Genomic DNA, 20,645 nt, shown 5'->3' on the forward strand with positions numbered 1-20,645 from the left:
AAGCCAAGTTTGGCTGAAGGGAACAGAGATAAGTTCAAAAAGCAATGACTGGATCATGTGAGCCCTCCAGGCAAGACTAGCTACCTACCTGTACTCTTTATCAGGCAGGTAACTGAGCAGACTGATTGTGGACGTTATTTTGTGCATGTGCTCTTTCAGTTAGTTCACTCAACATCCACCCAACTCACGCCCTCACCCCCACCTTTTTACTTTGTAAAGCCTGGAAAACAAACTCAGATTCTTAGCCTCCACTGCTAGAGCTGGCCAATAAAACACAGGCTAGAATTTCGGAGGAAGGCTTACTCGTTGAATAGAAAGGTGAGGCCTCTGAAAGACTTCAGGCTTTTGCTCCTTTCCTTCTTTCTGCCTGGAATGCAGATACGATGTCTTGGGAGAAAGCAGCCATTTTGTGGTTGGTGTGTGGTCAGAGGCACACACTAAGAACAGCAGGGTAAGAGAAGGGACTTGGTTCCTTGCAGACAGCCTCATTTAATCATCATTTGACTCTTCACTACCCCCAACCTCATCACTAGCCATTCCTCTCACCCTGAGATCTACAATCCAAGCACTGACCAAATATCTTCTGCACATCATATTTCCCCTATGTCAGAATTTCTCAGTCCTCCCTTTTAAAAATTACTGATTGCATCTGTTAAAGTGTTACTGACGAATGCTTAAACTTTAAAACAGGATCAGCAGCGTTGTGGGGTAGAATGTTCACATAGCAAAAGAGTCAGGAGACCTGAGTTTGATTCTGGCTCTGCCATTGACCAGTTCTATGACCTTGAGCAGGTCAAATCAGTTCCCTCATCTGTAAAATGGGGGTATTGGACATGATCTGATTTTCCAACTCTTTTTTTTTCAGTGACTCTCTGAGGCCAACTGTGAAATCTTCCCAAGGGACATGGAGAAAACACAGATAATAGTGCAGACCCCAAGAAAAGTTTACAAGAGAGGAAGCAAGAAGCAGCCCCAAGTAGTAAGGACCCACCCAGTGCCATAGCAGTGTGTGCAGGGAGGGCCAGCGCGGAGGGTGGGTGGTAGTGAGGGGATGCTGCTGTATCAGCATCAGAGGCTGACTTCTCTGGGTACTGAAAAAACCTGAAGATGGGTTAAAGTCCGATGTCTGTCTGTCACCAGTTATCACTTCAGTGGTTTTTGCTAAATGTTTTTCATATGCAAAGCTAGGTATTTAGAGTAATCATTCTTGGAGAATGATGGGAATATTCTCAAGTGGTAGGAGTATTTGTACAGAGGTGCTGTCGTCAGGTTCTTAAAGGAGTGCATTGAACCGTTCCTTCTAGACATTACTGCACAAGGCCATGTGCTACAGTGTAAGCCATTAAATATACATGTCTTTAGATTAAACCACAGGTTCCATTATGGGTCGACTTGATGGGAAGGTCATCGTCCTGACAGCAGCTGCTCAGGGGATTGGCCGGGCAGCTACCTTAGTAAGTTATTATCTTTTGTTGTTTGCTTACTAACTTTTGAGGTATTTGAATTATGTGGCTGGGTTCCACGGGTATTTAATTCTGCTCTTTTTTTTTTTTTTCTTTAGTTCTTCTGTTGTCTTAAGTTACAAAAAAAAAGTGGCTACTCCTAACTCCAGGCAGATAAAGGAATGAATACCTCACATGTTTATTATGTGACATCACTGATAAGCTTTGACCTGAGAAACTTCTCTCTCTGCCTCAGTTCCTCTGCGCCGTAATAAATTTACTGCAGGGACCCTGCAGAAGTGCATGGCTTTCTGAAATTATGTCAGTCCAGATATAGGACTCCAGAGTTATGAGACTATCAAGTTACCTTTGCCTTCTAATTTATATCAACTTCTCACACATGAAACCCCCCACCAGAGCTAATAATGCACTGTTATTAGGAGGAAAAGTGTTGATATAACCCATTTTTCTCTTACTATTTGGAGTTTACTCACATGCTCAGAAATAGAATGCATGCTATCAAATCAAAAAATAATAGTATTTTGAGAGGTGCTTAATAACAGAATCCTTTTTAAAAAAAAAGAAGTTTTATTTGGTATTAAAGGAACAAAGTCAGCTGACAAGCACAATGTATGTCACGTTGTTCTAATTAATGATAAAAATAGTAACAATTGAGACTAGATAGTTTGAAATTCCACCCATTTTATAGGGAAAACCACAGTGAAAATAAGATAAAAGAGAAAGGCTAAATGACTTGCAGTTCATGAGAGCAGTTTAACCATATAAACAAAGGATGTATTTGTGCATTGTGTCTACCAGGCTTTTGCAAGAGAAGGTGCCAAAGTCATAGCCACAGATATCAATGAGTTCAAACTTCAGGAGCTGGAAAAGTACCCGGGTAAGCAACTTGAATCTGGGATTCAGTCTACAAGGGATTATAAAGCATTAGTACTTACATGTTGAAAGAAAATTCCTTAGCTGTTCAGCTCCACTGGCCTTCTTTTTAGAGCCTGATTCTCTGATATCAAATTTGTATTCTGTGAACCTAGAGACAAAAATCTGTACACTTAAATGTAAACAAAGTATTTAAGCTGTCTACTTAAAATTTTTAATTTATCCAACATGTCAGAAGATTCAGTAGCTAATTACAAAATCATATGTGAACATTTAACAGTCGTTATGTTACCTTTTGATGACAACTGTGCCCCCCTCGTCTGAGGGCAGTGCTGTCCAAGAGAAACGTGATGTGAGCCATATGCATAATTTTAAATTATCTAGTAAAATTTACATTTAAACTTGACATTTAAAATGTTAAAAGAAAGAGGCGAAAATTAAGTTTAAGAATATTGGTTTCAATATCATGACCAGAAACCCTAAGAGATTACCCAGATTATTTAGGTGTATATTACCCCTTACAGCACCACACTGAACCTAACTCCAACACCAGAGGACTTCAGTTTGAGTTACCCTGAAAGAAAGCAGAACAGAGAACTTACCTGGAAGTCGACTATTCCAGCAAAATAGAACAGGTTCCATGATCAGACAAATCAGTTCACTGACCTAGTTAACTGCATTAGACTTAAACTGAATTATAATTCCTATAAGTCAAAGTCAAACTGTTGGCATAGAAAAGCACAGAAGAAAAGAAGTCTTTCTGAAACTCAATTTCAGTCTTGTCTTTCTTTGTTTATAACCTTTTCTTTCTATATCCAAAAGAGAATAATAAACTATCTATCTATCTATCTATCTATCTATCTATCTATATATATATATATATATATATTTTTTTTTTAAGCATAAAAATAATGACTGCTGCTTTCATTAGAGAATGTTCAGGGGGTTTCTGTAGGTAGTGCAGTATGTATCTCTCAGACCCTATGCCGGATCTCTCATGTCTGGCTTTCAAGTATTTCATCTCCTCTTCTGGCCTCTCATTTCTTCTACTTGTAATTTTGTCCAGAAGTGATGGTACCCTTGGCCAACAGAGTCATTTCTAAAAAATAATAGAATTAACGTAAAGGTAAAGTGCGCAAGTAGAAACAATCCCTTATCCACCGCCCCTGCCCTTCCCCTTCACACAGACAGAATTCAGCACTACTGTAGCCCTGACTCAACCTCTGGGGAAAAGAATGGGCTAAAATGAGCCAACTCTCAGCTATTACTGCTGGCTTACTGAGAAGTATCTGCTGTAGATCATTCAAACTTCACTGTGAAGTCTTTACTCAGAAAAGACCTGTATCATTCGTTTCAGAGAATAGAGGGGGGGGGGAGAAAGAGACGTGTTACTGGGTGGTCAAAGTGGGGAGGACTTCAAGATTTTTGCTGAGAGTCTTCAGACTGTAGAGACCCTACGAATGATCAACAATCCTACAAAGCCCCACTGGACAGATACTGCCGTCTTCACACTTCGAAACAGCTGAATCTTCAAGGCTAACCATTCTTTATGAGTATAGGCAAATAGTGTCCTTTGTTTTATTTTTCAGGTATTCAGACTCGGGTCCTTGATGTCACAAAGAAGAAACAAATTGATCAGTTCGCCAATGACATTGAGAGACTTGATGTTCTCTTTAATGTTGCTGGGTAATTCATAACTTTTTAATTTCACTCTCCTTACAGAAAGATTTCTGCAACTTTCACTAAAAGAATTTTGATAATGTGGCAAAATTATTCACTGTGAACCATAATATATTCCTTGGGGAATATGGCTAGATTTTGGACAGAATTTTTATTACAAGTAAGACAGCCATAGACATTGACATGGGCTTGGGGCCTAAAGGCAGTTAAGGTCACGCAAGGCAACCAGTACTAACGCTGTTGCTCTCCTCAGGGCTGGTAACAGGCTCATGCCAATGGACTTGTTGCTGATGCTCTACCAGGACTTATAAAATAAGAAGAAAAACTGTTTTCCAGTAGAGTGCCTTTAAAAGGAAGTATATATACACCAGAAGCCAAGTACTCAGTTTATTGAAATGAAGATGTTGCCAATTTTTTGGCATATTCTAGTAAGTTTTTTATACCTCCCAAGCTCAGTGTTTCTTACTGGGACAATCAATCCCAGCAAAAGAAGGTTCGTGTTGTACCTTTATACACGGCACAAAGAGAATGGCTTAATTAAACTTATTCGGGTGGTACCAAGCTTGCTGAACCATGCATGAATGATGAAAAGCTGGACCTGGGGCAGCTACATGTAGATACAGCGAGTGCTGGTACACACTGTCCCTTCTCAGGCATGACAGTAGATGCGAGGAACCAGGAACTCAGTAGATACCTCCGATATCCCACTCTTCTTGTGTAGTGTTACATTTGTACTGCTGCATTGGTAGAAAAATTCTAGAGCCTTCTAATATATTTCTGTGGTTCTTCCCAATCATGATTCAGAGTAAAAAAAAAAAAAAAGTCTTAGTTTATCTATAGTTTATCATATGTTACAATGTTTGGAAATTAAAGTAACGATTGTGATGATCTAGTTTATAAATAACCTGCTCATTCCTCATATGAGAATATACCCAGAGCCATGAAAAAAACAACCAGCAAAATTAGTTTTTGAGCATCTGTTAAATTTTCAGCAATGTAAGGGAAACAGAAATAGAGGATGTGGTTCTTGCTGTCACTCAGTTGAACTAGAAATACAGTGGTACATAGAGATCACAACTGACAATATTTTATAATTAATTACATAATTTTGGTCTAGGGGACAGTGAAATCAGTTAGGACTCTAGTGTTTAGAAAGCTTCCTTGAGGAAGTGTGACTTCAAAAAGAGTGAAGTTTATTTTAAATGTTCTGTCTTGTTCTACGTTGTTTACTCAGTATGTTAGAACTGTACAGTAGGGGTGTTACTTTGCTACCCTGAGATGTTGAGACACTGGTTTTCCTTTCAGTTTTGATTTCCCTTGAGAATGTTAAATCTGTGCCACCTGAGGGCACTCTTGATCTTGAAATAGGAGTTAGGCCAAGCGCCCTGTTCTCGTTTGTTTTTAATGGCAGTGATGTTTCCTGCGCGGTAGGTATAGAGTTTCTTAGGTTTGGTGGCTTCTAAATTACCAAAATTATGTAATTATAAAATATTGTCAGTTGTGATCCCTATGCACCACTGTATTTCTAGTTCAACTGAATGACAGCAAGAACCACATCCTCTATTTCTGTATCCTGCCTTCTTTTAAAAGAAGGATTTTGTCTTCAAATAAATTTTTTTAGCTTATGTTGTTGGGATGCTTCCTCACCTAATGTACTAAGTGATACTGTGTTTGAATTGTTAATCTTGCTAAGGGAAAGGACAATGGTCTAAGCCAATAAATGACAAGAAAAAGGATAAGGAAATTGAATAGAAATTTTTTTCAACGATCATCTTTTTCCCCGTGGTTTAATCACACTTCCAGTTTCGTCCATCATGGAACCATCCTGGACTGTGGGGAGAAAGACTGGGACTTCTCAATGAATCTCAACCTCCGCAGCATGTACCTGATGATCAAGGCCTTTCTTCCTAAAGTAAGGTGACCACCCCCGCTAGGATAAGTACCACTGGATAAGTAGGTCTCCATACTGGACATCCAGAGAGGATCCCTACTCTGAAGAGTGATAATAGCTAACATAATGACTAACCTGTAGTGAACATTTATATCAAAGCATTTCATAGAAATTAACTCACTTAACTTTCCACTTCATTCATTCAAGGAATATTAAGCACCAGGGGCCAGGCTGCTTTCCAGGTGCAGAAGGTACATCAGAGAACTAAACAAAGTCCTTTCTATAAGGATGGTACTATTTTGAGGGGCGAGATACGATAATGTGTAATGAAGTAAACTCTAACGTGTGTGGTGTTATAAGTACAGTGAACTTAAAAGAAGCTAGGTTAGGGAATTCCCTGGCAGTCCAGTGGTTAGGACTTAGCACTTTCACTGCGGTGGCCCAGGTTCAATCCCCTGGTTGGGAAACTAAGATCTCACAAGCTGCGCAGCATGGCCAAAAAAAAAAAAAAAGAGAAGCTAGGCTATCAGTGAGGTCTAGTGGGAGGGCCTCATTAATAAGGTGAAATTTTCATAGAGGTCCCGATGAAGTGAGCAAGCTGACCGTTCAGGTATCTGGGAAGAGGGTTCCAGGGATTGGAACAGCAAGGGGGCATGTGGGACCAAAGCAGTCCGATGAGGTAGGTACTATCACAGCCACTGTGCAGAAGGATGAAACTGGGAGGTTAGATAACTCGCCCAAGCTCATATAACTAGCAAGTGGTTAGAGCCAGGATCTGAACCCTTGAAGTTGGGCCCCTTCTTGAATGTCAGCCTCTAGGCGCCCCCATCTGAAGGGGAATGTACCCCATTGCTTTTCTGTACCCCGAGTATTCTCCTTGCACTCCTGCTTTTAGCTGAGCCACAGAGGTACCAGAGAGGTGAGAGACAGCCTGTGCTAAGGAGACAGTATTCCTCCTGAGTCTGCTACCCTTGAATTTGCCAGCCTTCACACAACTCCTGACTGTTTTTCATTTTATTTTACAAACAAGCATTAAGTGCCTTTTGATGGAAAGCACCACACTAGGTTCTCTGGGGGAGGGGGGGGTATAAATATGGAAAACCATTGACTTCAAATGAGCTTATAAGCCAGTTGTAGCAGACAAAACAGGCTCAGACAATGAACGAGGTTGAATTTGTACAGAACCAGCTGAGTTCAAGGCTGTAAGTTGAACCCTAGTGAAATGCAGAAGAGCCATGCTTCTCTTCCATTCCAGCTGGATTAGATGACTGACATACTGAATGCTGCCCAATCCAGGGCAGGGGAAGAGTTTTTTGATGGCAAGCCAGGGCAGATACTTTGCTCTGGACATTCAGCCTAATGTCAAGAAGGATACAGATGAATGCTAAAAGGAAAATTAGAGAAATTGACTTAGTAACTAAAAAAAACTAATTTTTTTTTAATCTGCTTGTTTAGCCCCTAGAAGGAATCTTTGGGTTGGCTCATGGAATGTTGAACTAGGAAATTTTTAAAAAATATAAATTGCCTTTTTTTTGCTTATTTGGAGTTCATGAGAATCTGTTATTTGGAACTTAAATGTATTTTTTGAAGATTAATCCTTAGCACAGGATATGAGGAAAAGCAGAGGCTGTGGTAAAAGAGGAAAGCTCAGGTCAAGTGAATAAGACTTACACATATATGAGACTCATTTGCAGTACTGAATGCTTGACAAATATCAGGGAAGGACATAGGTGTGAGATACAGTGGAGCTGAAATTTAAACTTGTTAAGTGTTAACTTTTAAAATACCAAACATTAACTTGCAAATTAGTGAGTTTGTCTATGATTTAAAGCATCTTAACAATAATCCATATGAGCCAATGAAACTCATCTGTAAGAAATCCTAAGAGTTATTAATGACTGGGATGGGGAGTCAGAATGAGTCGGTGCCACTTGTTAAAGTGACCCTAACCGACTTCACCTGGGATTCTGGAATGTGGCATTGGAAGACCTTAGGAACAGCCTGAGCTCTGCCCCTAAGTTCGCCACAGGACCTGGGAGATGGCACCTGTGCTCTCTCGGCGTCTATTTCTTCTATTTAAAATGAAGGTGATAGATTACACAGTCCTTTCCAGCCCTAATTATGTTCATTAACCATGATGCACATATACCAGATAGAACTTTCCAGGGGAAGCCAGGATTTAGAGTCTAGGCAGATTTGAAAAGTCAGATGGTCAAAACATAGGAACACTTGTAGGAAAATTTTGTTCATGGATAAGCACACAGAAAACCATTCCAAGACTGGAAGAGCAGTCAGAAGGCAGAGAACAAATTAAAGATACTGTGAAGAGAGAGGTCAGTGTAGAATCCGAGGTCCACCAGAAGAGAGGATCCATTACAACGAGGATTCGGGGAGGTCTTGGATATTTGGGTGTTCTCCTTTGCTGTATCTTAGAAGAGTCTCTCGCACATAGAGCTGCTTAGCAAACATTTGCTGGATGAAGAAATGAATCTAGGTCGTCAGTCCAGGTGGAGGTCAAGCATGGAATCACTGAAGACCCAAGAAGCCATGGTCTGCCAGGTTTAGAAGCTGGGCTCTGGTCAGTGGGGGCAGAAGAGCTGCGTCACAGTAGGACTAATTAGATGCAGCTAGAGGGAATCTTCAGAGCTCTTTGTAGCATCCGCTTGAGCTTCTGGGAGATCAATCCTAGACAGCATTACTACATCCAGGCACTCACTTTATTGTTGTACCTGCCAGAGAGGGCTGTTGCATGCAGAGCCAAGAAGAGCATTCACACCATGACAGCAGGTGCTGAGCTGGTGTTGAGAAGGCAGCACAGAAGGACCCAAGGACTGGGCTCTAGAATCAGTGGCTAGACCTGGGCTGAATGGACAGTCCAAGTGTTAGTGGGCAGCAGTAGCATCTCCCAGGTGACTGTTTTCTAAAGTTCTTCCTGAGGATTTTATTGCATTTCAGAAGATCAGAGACTGAACTTATTTAATAGCCCATCTTTATATATTAAATTGGGCTACATGTATTCCATATGTATTAAAAATGGATTGTATATATTATCAATCATACCTCAGTGAAACTGGGAAAATAAAGTAATGTAAATGGGTTATGTTATTTGCTAAACTGGATAAGAAAGAATAATTTTAAGGCTTCGTTTTCAACACTGTTATATTTTACTAATTTTCCTGGTCTTTTTTTTATGAGGACCCCATTTCATTATGATCCTCTTTATTATACAGACAAACAAGTTGGGTTCAATATTTTCTTCCCCTGCCATCTTCTGGATTTCACTGGGTCACCTCAGCCTCTCCTTTTATCCTTTTAATCCATTCAACATAATACCTTAGGGTTGTTTTAGACCTTCTGCTCTTAGGTACCGATCAGTAGCTAAGTATCAAAACAGAAAGTAAGAATACTATAAGGAAAAAGAGGATCTTGGCAAACTCATCCCTGGATCATCCAACTATTCACCTTCTCCATTCCTACACCTCCTTGAAAGCTGCTGGATAAACTCACCCCAGCAGAAGTGACTTTTTTCTTTGACCCTTTACACTGCCTACTGAGACTCCTCCCTCTTAGAAGCTATTTACTTGATTTTCGTGACACAGCATATCCTGGTTCTCCTTCCTCTGTTCTGCACCTCCCCCAGCACTTATTTTAACGCTTCACCACCTCCTCCTTGTTCTTTATGGTCATCCCTGCAGCCTCTGATTTCAGTAAGTTAGTGCCCACGAGGCAGGAATTCTCTCCAACTCTGGCTTCTTCCCCCCCAAACATTGGTGGGTGGATACCCATGCCCATGCCCTCGCATATACCTACATCATCTTGAAAACATACATACATCTTTTAATTAAATATAAGTTCATCTGAAAACAGTTTTTAATTCATAGCAGCTTTTTTCAGTGATATATTTGTTTAGGTCTGGGGCAGAGCTCAGCAATCTGCACTTTAACCTAGCACCTCAAGAGATTTTTTTTTTTTTTTTTTTTGCGGTACGCGGGCCTCTCACTGTCGCGGCCTCTCCCGCTGCGGAGCACAGGCTCCGGACGCGCAGGCTCAGCGGCCATGGCTCACGGGCCCAGCCGCTCCGCAGCATGTGGAATCTTCCCGGACCGGGGCGCGAACCCGCGTCCCCTGCGTCGGCAGGCGGACTCTCAACCACTGCGCCACCAGGGAAGCCCCAAGAGATTTTGATTCACTGAAACATATTGACTGGCTGCTGTGTACCCTGTCTAGGAGGACAGAACAGCCACAGACCCTCCTCTTAAGACTTTCACACTTTCTGTGTGGGATTCTGAAGGACGTATTCTTAGGAAACACTGCCCTAGACGGGGAGCAGCCCTCGCTGCATGTAACCATGTACCAAGTCCTGCTCATGTACCTCGGCTGTCTCCACCTCTGCTACGTTTCTGCTCTCTACTTTCGTTACTCCTTTCCTAAATCCCTGCATCAGCTTCCAGTGCTCTCCTCTACAAGATGCCAGAGTAATCTTTGTAATCTTCAAATCTGAACATGCCACTCCCCCTCTGCATTAAACCCCTCATTGTCTCCACCGCATTGCCTTCAGGGTAAAGCCAAAATCGGTAAATTCAGCCCCACTGGCCTCTGCAGCTTTATTCCTCCCACATTCTGTCTTACAACCAGACCCGTCCCTTCTTCCCACTTCCTTGGGAAGAAAATGCCCTTCTCTTTTATTTTTCTGATTAACGCTCTAGCTTTCAAAAAAATCAGACCTCCTCTGAGTGCCCTGCAGCCTGGTCCCTTCTTTCCACGTCCGCCCCCTCCCCAGTGACAGTCTTTCCTCTTGCTGGAGGCAGGTTATATCAGCCACTTCAATCAGACTGGCAGCTCTATAGGCAGGCAGGGACTGAGTCATTTCTCTTTGAATCTCCTCGACCTACCACTGTACCTGACCACAGTAGGTATTCAACTATATGTTGAATATGTGATGAATGGAGAAAGAGTTTTCCATCAGGAACATACAGTAACATTAACATTCATTAGTCTTTCATTTAGCTCAGAGTTCCTTCTTGGTCTTGCTGATGCTTTTGTGCCACAGGAAGGCAGTAAACCCCTGGGAAATGTTCCTGCCAATGTGTACACAAGCCATCAATTCCCAGCAATGATTGGGTGAGACCATTAAGACTGCTTAACAGGGAGTTCCCTGGTGGTCCAGTGGTTGGGACTCCGTGATTTTACTGCCAAGGGCCCGGGTTCAGTCCCTGGTCAAGGAACTAAGATCTCACAAGCTGCGTAGCATGGCCAAAAAAAGAAAAGAAAATCCGTTAAAAAAAAAAAAAAAAAAAAAAATGCTTAACATGCTTAACAGTGCTTAATGTTAGTAGCTAATAAGATGGTCCTGCAAACCATAAGTAAATGCACATCTTTTAAAGAGGTAGTATTCTTAGCCTGCAGAATAGCATCTTTTTTTTGTCTTTGTTTTGTTTTGGCAGATGCTTGCTCAGAAATCTGGCAACATTATCAACATGTCCTCTGTGGCATCGAGCATCAAAGGTAGGTATGTCTTCCTCTGGGCCTTAACATGCAACAGTGCTTAATGTTAGTAGCTAATAAGATGGTCCTGCAAACCATAAGTAAATGCACATCTTTTAAAGAGGTAGTATTCTTAGCCTGCAGAATAGCATCTTTTTTTTGTCTTTGTTTTGTTTTGGCAGATGCTTGCTCAGAAATCTGGCAACATTATCAACATGTCCTCTGTGGCATCGAGCATCAAAGGTAGGTATGTCTTCCTCTGGGCATCATGACACACCTAGTCACACACCTTCAAGAGCTAAGGGTTTAGGGAACAAGCATAGCAGAGATCATAAAACCCACACATAACTTCAAAACTGCTTTTTTAAAAAATTGCTCTAAAGTTTCTTAAGTACCAGTCCTTTTGCCTTAGATGTGAAACAGTCATAAAGTTAAATATAAGTTGGTTTGCTTTGCTCTACCTTTTATTCCTTCTAATGGATATGGAAATGAAGATCAAACGGGGAAAATGAAACATTTATACATTTAATTAATCAAAAAAGATGTATTAGACACCCACTAGATGTCCCTGACCCCAAAGAATTCACAGTCTAAAAGGGGGGAGAGTCAGGCAAATGCACATCTTCTCCAGTGTGATAGGATCATAACAGAGCGCTGTACAAAGTGCTGTTACAATAGCAGGGACGTAACTCTGCCTGTGGATTGGGGGAGTGCTTCACAAAGACACTGGATCCAGCCCTAGATGAGAAGTCAAGCTGAAGGGCCAGATTGCAGTGCAAAAGTGGAGATGATGGACAATGTCACAGTCTGGCACAGATGGATTTCGAGTTGAAAATAAAGTAGTTACTGCTGAGATAACATTCCTTCTCTTAGCAAGGATGTACACAGTAAGCCTGCACAGGAGAGGAATGCAAAGAAATGCCTAAGCCTCTGGGTTTGTTTGGGTTGTGTTTTGTTTTGCTTTGCTTTACCCTAAATTTCTTTGTTCTACCAACTGATAATGAAAAACTAAAGCCACTGCTGTCACTTAGGTGCAGCATCTCAACACCAAAGTCTCAACTGAACTGTGCCAATAATGATATTATTTTCCCAGATTCAGAAACTAGCTCTATTAAAGGAGAAAATCTGATATCGATTTTTAGAAAGGGTTGCAGGGACTTCCCTGTGGTCAATGGTTAAGACTTCGCCTTGAGTTCCATCCCTGGTCAGGGAGCTCAGATCCCACATACCTCGAGGCCAAACAACCAAAACACAAAACAGAAGCAATATTGTAACAAATTCAATGAAGACTTTTTAAAATGGTCCACATCAAAAAAATAAAATCTTAAAAATGGTGGAGTGTGAGGAAGCATGACAATGGTCTCCTGCTTCCTAAAGTTGACTGTGTTTTTTTATTCCTTTAACGGTTGAACTTCCCTTCATTCTCAGGAGTTGTGAACAGGTGTGTGTACAGCACAACCAAGGCGGCTGTGATTGGTCTCACAAAGTCTGTTGCTGCAGACTTCATCCAACAGGGTATCCGGTGTAACTGTGTGTGTCCAGGTGAGTTGGGCACTGTGGGACTATGAACTTGTCCTTTCTGACCTCCCGGCTGCCACTGTGAAAAGTATCTATGTAAGCTTGTTTACCACATGTTGTATTGTCATTGGGAAAAGCTCCAAAGAAAAAAGAGTCCAGGCTTATTAAGATAACAGTCCAATGGTAAGTTGGGAAAGAGATCCTAAGTAAGTCATTAGGAATAATCCACAGATGTGTTAAAAGACAAAATTGAACCAAGTAATTTGAAGATCTAATTGGCTTTATTCAACGATTCATGAATCAAGTGGCATCTCATCTAGCAACTAGAAGGATGCTCCAGGGAGCCATATACAAAAGTGGAAGGTTTTCATAGAAAGAAGGGTGGGGCAAGGAGGTCATTGGCAAAAGAAAAGAAAAGGTTATTCTGGGCTGGGACTGCTTTTTTAAGGGGGAGGGGATGGCACAGGTTTTATACTACAGGTTGCCTCTTTTTCCTCTAGGGGGATAGAGAGGGTCCACAGGGGCCCAATTACCTCATCGGTGCTAACCAGAAAATTCCAGACTGGTTGATTAAGATTACATTTCTGTTGAAAGGTTGAAACTGCAATTAGGTTAGGCATTAAATGTAGGTTTTGTATCATGGGCTTTAGCACAAGTGATGCCTTTTTGATTTAACAGATGCAAAAGGTTTAAATGCTGCTTGTGTGGATGGGGACAATTCCAAACCCTGTGGTTGAGAGACATAACTGGCCAGGGCTTGGTGTTTTGGAAGCAAGCCCCGGATGGCCTCGTCAGGGGAAAGTTGAAACGTAGACCATGCTCACAGGACAGCAGGAAGAAAGAGGAGCCTCCCAGATGCAGGGAGCCACTGAGTCATGTCCATCACCTGGGGTGGCCCATAAACAAAAAGGAGGGATTCATACCTTCCTTTATGCTGTAAAGAGGGGGTCAGCAAACTATGGCCTGCAGGCCAGGTCCCGCCTACCACCCGTTTTGTAAACACAGTTTTATCGGAGTACATCCATACCCAGTTTGCTTTTATATTGGTTAAGTTTGCTTTCATGCTGCAGTCAGAGTTGAGTAGTTATAACAGACCAAATGGTTCTCAAAGCTAAAAATATTTCCTGTCTGGCTTTTGACCAAAAAGTATGCTGGCCCCTCATATAAAGGAAAGGAGAAAAGCAGAACTTACTATGAGTAGAAAGGACATTTATGTTTACACTATACTGTAGTTGATTAAGTGTGCAATAGCATTGTGTCTAAAAAAAACAATGTACATACCTTAATTCAAAAACATTTTATTGCTAAAAAACACTCACCATCATCTGAGCCTTCAGTGAGTCATAATCCTTTTGCACTAGTACCATCAAAGATCACTGATCACAGATCCCCATAACAAATATAATAATAATGAAACAGTTTGAAATATTGCAAGAATTACCAAATGTGACACAGAGACATGACGTGAGCAAAGAAATACTGTTGGAAAAGTGGTGCCTATAGACTTGCTTGAAGAAGCATTGCACAACCCTGAAATCTGTAAAAAAATGTATCTGTGAAGCTCGACAAGCCAAAGAGAGCAAAATGAGGTCTGCCTAAGAAGAATTATCAGCTTCCTCTCTGAAAAGAAATTCGATACTCCATGTCCAGAATCAAGGTTTCTCTTAGTAGTTCACAACTGGTATTGTGGGTTTGGGAAGCAATTCAGTTACCTGTGGGACCTTTCAAAACCTGAGGGGCATGTCAGCATTTGGAGAAGGAGTTGATGGGGAGCACTGTGTGTAGTTTGGAAAGTGCCGCTGAAAATTCTGATGTAATTCATCATGGTCTCCCCTCAGGTTGAAACCCACTGACTTAGGAAAGGGGGAGACTCTACTAAAAAACCTTCAAGGGACAGAATTTCCATGATTGAGGTGTTCTGTTTAATTTTTCTTGGACTAGAACGGTAAACTTAGGTAACACCAAGAAAGAGGAGGTTACAGGAGAGAGAGTTTCGCTGGGTTTTAACATACACGTTGGTGATACTTGAGTCTAGCTATTCTTGGTGCCATTTTCCCAGTGGAATAAATGGCAAAATGATTTGGAAAATGTGGTTGTTTTGAAGCTGGACTTTTCAGAAGATTGGAAAATATATTCTCCCACTGTCTGGAACAAGGAACTAGCTGTGACTCACTGAGCCAGTCACAAAGAAAATGTGACAAGGAATGAGTGTGTCTGGGTTGGTGCTGATGATATAGTCACAACACTTCAACACCAGACTGGTGTGGACAGTGGCATGTGTGTCGGTCTGTGCCAGGGACACAGCAGAGTCAGGTGACAGTGGAATGAAGTGCGAGGCATAGGCTGGCTACAGAGTTTTCATGTAATAGTCATTAATACCGGCCATATGTAAGAGTTGGTGAGCATTTGCCTCAGCGGGAGGAAGCTGTTAAATATTTAAGGATTTTGAGGAGGGCGTTAAGTGAATGCTTAAGGTGCCTTGAACACACTGTTGGTAGAATTGTGGACTTTAAGGAAGCTATTGATGAGGCAAGTGAGGAAAATATCACCAGAAATTGGATACAAAGAGATTTTCGCTTTGTGGTTTAAGAAATTTCATCAACACTATTGCCTGCGGTAACTGTGGAGGGTAGAAAATGTTCCTGATGAACCAGGTGATGTAGCCAAGGCAGCTCCCACCCAGCCTATTGAAAGTGTTGCCTGCTTACAGTGAAATGCGAGAGCACAGAGACAAGCTAAGGAAAGGGCTGTTAAACAAAAAGGAGCCAGGATTTGCAGATTTCGAAGATTCCCAGTCTCTCCAGAGGAATGGCAAATGATAATAAAATTAAGAAATGGTTTCCAAGGCGGGGAGGATAATAAATTGGGAGACTGGGACTGACATATACACACTACTATATATAAAATAGATAACTAATAAGGACCTACTGTATAGCACAGGGAACTCTACCCAATACTCTGTAATGGCCTATATGGGAAAAGAATCCAAAAAAGAGTGGGTATTTGTATATGTATAAAGACTGACTTTGCTGTACACCTGAAACTAACACAACATTGTAAATCAACTATACCCCGATAAAAAAATATTTTTGAAAAAAGAAAGAAATGATTTCCAAGCAAACATCAAATCTATGGCACACCCAGGAGCATTGTCTAAGGATGGAGCTGAGAGTATGACTGTGAAATCACTTGCTATGACATTAGAAAGATCATGTGGTCTCCGGGAGTACGGTCAGCAGAAGAAAGCCCTCTGAAGAGAATTTGCAGATCACAGAAGTTAACAGAAATGTATGGAAACTTGCTCTGTAAAGAATGTGAACTAAGTGGGATTTAAAAATTTTTAGTCATTATTATTTTCCTTGTTTTTAAGTAAAATAAAATTATATTTTTTCGATGAGAAATACGAAACAATGGGTAAAACAGGAATTTAAAACCAATGAAAATAGGCAAGATAATGAGGAAAATTAAGAGCCACCTAAGTTATCGAGGACTGTGATGGGCATGGAGTTGTCCCTGAGAATCCCCCCAGAGTGAACCTGACAGCAGAGAATGTTTTTGAGATCGTTAGGTAGTCTGGGTGCTTATACTGATATAGTGCTTGTATGATTTTATCTATAATACATCTCAGGGTTGTTGCAAGGATTAACTGAGATAATACCTATAACAGTGCTTAAAATCCATAAAGTGTCATTATCAATGTGATGTGACTAAAGTATGTCCTGGGAATGCTGGGTGTCATTTTTTGCCTAACATAATTCACAAAGAAGTTTAGTTTGTGTTTTTGAAAATCACAGAAATTTATTAAAGAATTTATAAGCCTATCAAATAGAAAGCAGGCAGGTAGCGGTGAAATTGTCACTCCAAGTCATGGAGAAGGCTTTCACTGATCGTTGTGTCATATGGAAAGGAAGTTTAAAATTTAATCATCAATTTCTTTTTCAGTCTAAGTAAGTAACCAAGCTGAATGCCCTCCTTTGATTTAGGAACGGTTGATACCCCATCTCTGCAGGAAAGAATACAAGCCAGACCAAATCCTGAAGAGGTATATCTTCTATTTTAAATGGGTTTAAATCCTCTGGTTAAAAAAAAAAAAAAAAAAAAAAAAAAAAAAATGCCCCTTCCTTACTTAGAGTAGACAAACCCATAGAGACAGAAAGTAGAAGGGTGGTTGCCAGGGGCTGGGGGAGAGGGAGTGGGGAGTTATTGTTTAATGGGTATAGAGTTTCAGTTTTTCGAGATGAAAAGAATTGTGGAGATTTGTTGCACAATAATATGAATGGACTTAACACTACTGAACTGTACACTTCAAATTGGTTAAGATGGTAAATTTTATATTATGTGCATTTTACCACATTTTCAAAAAATATGAAAATGCCCTCTTGTTTAATATTATCTTTCTGATCTGTCACGGTCTCTGTAGGTTTTAGTATAAAACAAGTAGTTTGAGTAGATTGGGAGTCACCACAGTCCTGTTTGGTCCACAATTAATGATATTAATGATATTCTCCTGTATCTTGTATCATGTATAATTAATCAAGGCAACAAGCCAGTGGTACCTTTGTAGATTCCTCTTGCCTTTGACCTTCTGAAGGTGTTGCAGGTGAGTTACTTCAGCTCACATCACTGATGTCCGGTATGGTTTCTGGTTCCAGGCACTGAGCGATTTCCTAAAGAGACAGAAAACAGGAAGATTTGCAACTGCAGAGGAAATAGCCCTGCTCTGCGTGTACCTGGCCTCTGATGAAGTAAGCACTGTTCTTCCCAGGAGGTTCATTATCCTCAATCACATTTGGCCACAGTTTGCTCATCAAAATAGTATGATTTAGGGAGTGACGGCGTGTAGGTGCTAAGATGCTGCTTTTACAAGATAGGAATAAGTTCTGATTTAATTTGCTTATAGAAAAAGGCCACTTTGATCTGAGCCATCAACTCTTCCTCATTCAACTTTACATGTCACTGAATCTGATAGCAAATGAAGCGGTGGATTGAAAAAAATTAAATTGCTTAATTTTATAATTACTTCCAAAAATTACAATTTGGGAAACCATTTGTAAATTTGATTTGTAAATCAAACCAGTGAACCTCCAAAATTATGAGAGCTTCGGGTGAAATGGGGAAAGGGTTACAGAATTGGCATCTGGTGTTTTCAGTTTTACTGGTGACTTGTTTAGAACAATGCCAGTACCTCTTTTTTTTTCCCTATGAATTTTTACGTATTTATCATCACGTATGGAAATTCCTAATTCTGTCTCTTTCCACTTGGCACCTATTTAGTAATCAGTTTTTTCCTTAATGGCTACTGTATATTTTTTAATGGCAAACAGCTGTGAAAGCAGAAACTCTTTCATAAGAAATATTTCTTATAAGGTATAAAGCACAAGGACATCCCCTCTGTTTTGTGGGGGGTTTTTTTGCGGTACGCGGGCCTCTCACTGTTGTGGCCTCTCCCGTTGCGGAGCACAGGCTCCGGACTCGCAGGCCCAGCGGCCATGGCTCACGGGCCCAGCCGCTCCACGGCATGTGGGATCCTCCCGGACCGGGGCACGAACCTGTGTCCCCTGCATGGGCAGGCGGACTCTCAACCACTGTGCCACCAGGGAAGCTCCCCCTCTGCTTTATGTCTGTGAATAGTACACGACCAGGGAACTAACTGGAAGAGAGAAGAGAGAAGGAAAGGGGAGTAGGTGGGAGTGAGGAGGTGTGTTACTGATCAGTTAGCCCCTCTTCAATGTAACTTGGTGCACACCAGGTGATGGTGAATGTGACAGATAAAGAGGTTGAAGTGTTTTACTGACAGAGCAGTTACCACTTCTCAGAACTATTAACAACAGTTGTTCATAGCTGAGGAAATGACTAGGCAGATTATGAATGACTGAGTACATTAACCTTTCTGATTTCTTTGAATCTGTATCTTCACAAGAGTTCATTTGATTTGTGGGTACTGCTGATAAGCTAAATTGCCCTGGTTTAGCCCTGGTTTGGTTTAGGTTACCAAATATTTGGGAATGTTCTGGCTTGAAATGTGCAACAAAAGGACCTTTGTCCTTTTAGAAAGATCCAGAAGAGTCCATATGTAAAACAGAAAGCTTGCCTTTTAAAAAAAACTTGGAGAAATTGGGGTTGTTTCTTGGTAGAGTGTCTAATAACCCCCTAGTTTATCTACTTTATATGATCAGTCTTCATATATTGAATTTTATTTTTTTTAATTTTTATTGGAGTATAGTTGATTTACAATGTTGTGTTAGTTTCAGGTGTACAGCAAAGTGAATCAGTTATACATATACATATATCCACTCTTTTCTAGATTCTTTTCCCATATAGGCCATTACAGAGTATTGAGTAGAGTTCCCTGTGCTATACAATATATATTGAACTTTAAAACACTCTTGTACTTCTGTTATGATGTCTTTCCTTCCAGCCTCTTTCATTGTGTCAGGCTTTAGGTGAATTTAAAACTAGGAACACAAATTTGAGTCTATTATCCATGTTTAAGTTAAAACATTTTTAGGGCTTCCCTGGTGGTGCAGTGGTTGGGAGTCCGCCTGCCGATGCAGGGGACACGGGTTCGTGCCCCGGTCCGGGAAGATCCCACAGGCCGCAGAGCGGCTGGGCCCGTGAGCCTTGACCGCTGAGCCTGCGCGTCCGGAGCCTGTGCCCCGCAACGGGAGAGGCCACAACACTGAGAGGCCCGTGTACCGCAAAAAAAAAACAAAAAACATTTTTAAACCTCTACCACAAGAATCACTTCAGCTTTAATTCTTTGGAAAATGAAAAATTCTATGGGGAAAAAAATCAGTAATTTTTAAACTCCTTTAGTTTTGTACAGATTTGGATGTCTGAAACTAGTATAGAATTTTTTTTTTGGTTAATAGATTATAATTATTACTCATATAAATTTTAAAAAGACATTTAGTGTGCTTCAGTACCTGGAATTACCCATGTATATTGATTAACTAAATATACATCTTTTAAAAAAAATTCTGTTTGGTAATGACATTACTACTTTGTTACTGACACACTTGATTATGTTCAAAGGTTTATTAGTGGCATAAAACTCAGCTAGTTAGAATACTTCTGAGATTCAAAATGAAAATGTACTATTTTAGCCTATACTTTATCCTAATTCAGGTAATGGCTCTATATCACAAAATTTCTTAATTTTCTGATTCTGAGTCCAGACACTCTTAGAATGATGTGACATGTGCTCAAACACCAGCCAGAGGCCAGTCAGATCCAGATCACAAGAACACTCAGCAGTTTTAAATCATCTGAAATTTAATTCAGATTTTCCTAATTTCTATTTGTTGAAAGTGTGGTTTCCTGGTACTCTGAGGATAAATTGTTTAGCTATCTCAGTCAGGAAAACTGAAGAAACACAACCTGGTTAATTGTTCTATCTCCTTGTGTTTATCACTGCAGTCTGCCTATGTAACGGGTAATCCTATTATCATTGATGGAGGCTGGAGCTTGTGATTTCAGGATCTCCTTGCTGGGAAGGCAGGCTGTTCCTGTCTACAGTGAACCTGCTTATGAAGAAAACTCACCCATCCTCTCTTTCCTATTAATGGCATATTAATGAAAATAAGACCTTTTTGATGATGTCATTGTTCACAAGAGTCTGATTCTTTAGATACATTCATCTCTTTGTAATCTCTTCTGAAATCATTGTAGATAGGTGAGATAATGAACTCACTGCAAAAAGAACATTTTAAGAATAAACCTCAATTTCTAAGTAT

The 20,645-nt window shown here is 40.6% G+C and overlaps 1 protein-coding gene across 1 annotated transcript in view; it reads left to right on the top strand.

The window, feature by feature from the left end:
• BDH2 (3-hydroxybutyrate dehydrogenase 2) overlaps positions 1-20,645 on the top strand; it is a 22,902-nt gene extending 2,257 nt beyond the window's left edge. Inside the window, exons 2-10 of the mRNA XM_007462456.1 lie at positions 1,363-1,454; positions 2,262-2,340; positions 3,926-4,022; positions 5,820-5,928; positions 11,352-11,412; positions 12,820-12,933; positions 16,893-16,951; positions 17,562-17,654; positions 20,329-20,645. Coding sequence (XP_007462518.1) covers positions 1,383-1,454; positions 2,262-2,340; positions 3,926-4,022; positions 5,820-5,928; positions 11,352-11,412; positions 12,820-12,933; positions 16,893-16,951; positions 17,562-17,654; positions 20,329-20,382 — 738 coding nt within the window. The 5' untranslated portion in view covers positions 1,363-1,382 and the 3' untranslated portion in view covers positions 20,383-20,645. The remainder of the gene's footprint in view (positions 1-1,362; positions 1,455-2,261; positions 2,341-3,925; positions 4,023-5,819; positions 5,929-11,351; positions 11,413-12,819; positions 12,934-16,892; positions 16,952-17,561; positions 17,655-20,328) is intronic.

This window comes from Lipotes vexillifer, unplaced genomic scaffold, assembly GCF_000442215.2.
Source record: "Lipotes vexillifer unplaced genomic scaffold, Lipotes_vexillifer_v1.1 scaffold1824, whole genome shotgun sequence".
NCBI lineage: Eukaryota > Metazoa > Chordata > Mammalia > Artiodactyla > Lipotidae > Lipotes > Lipotes vexillifer.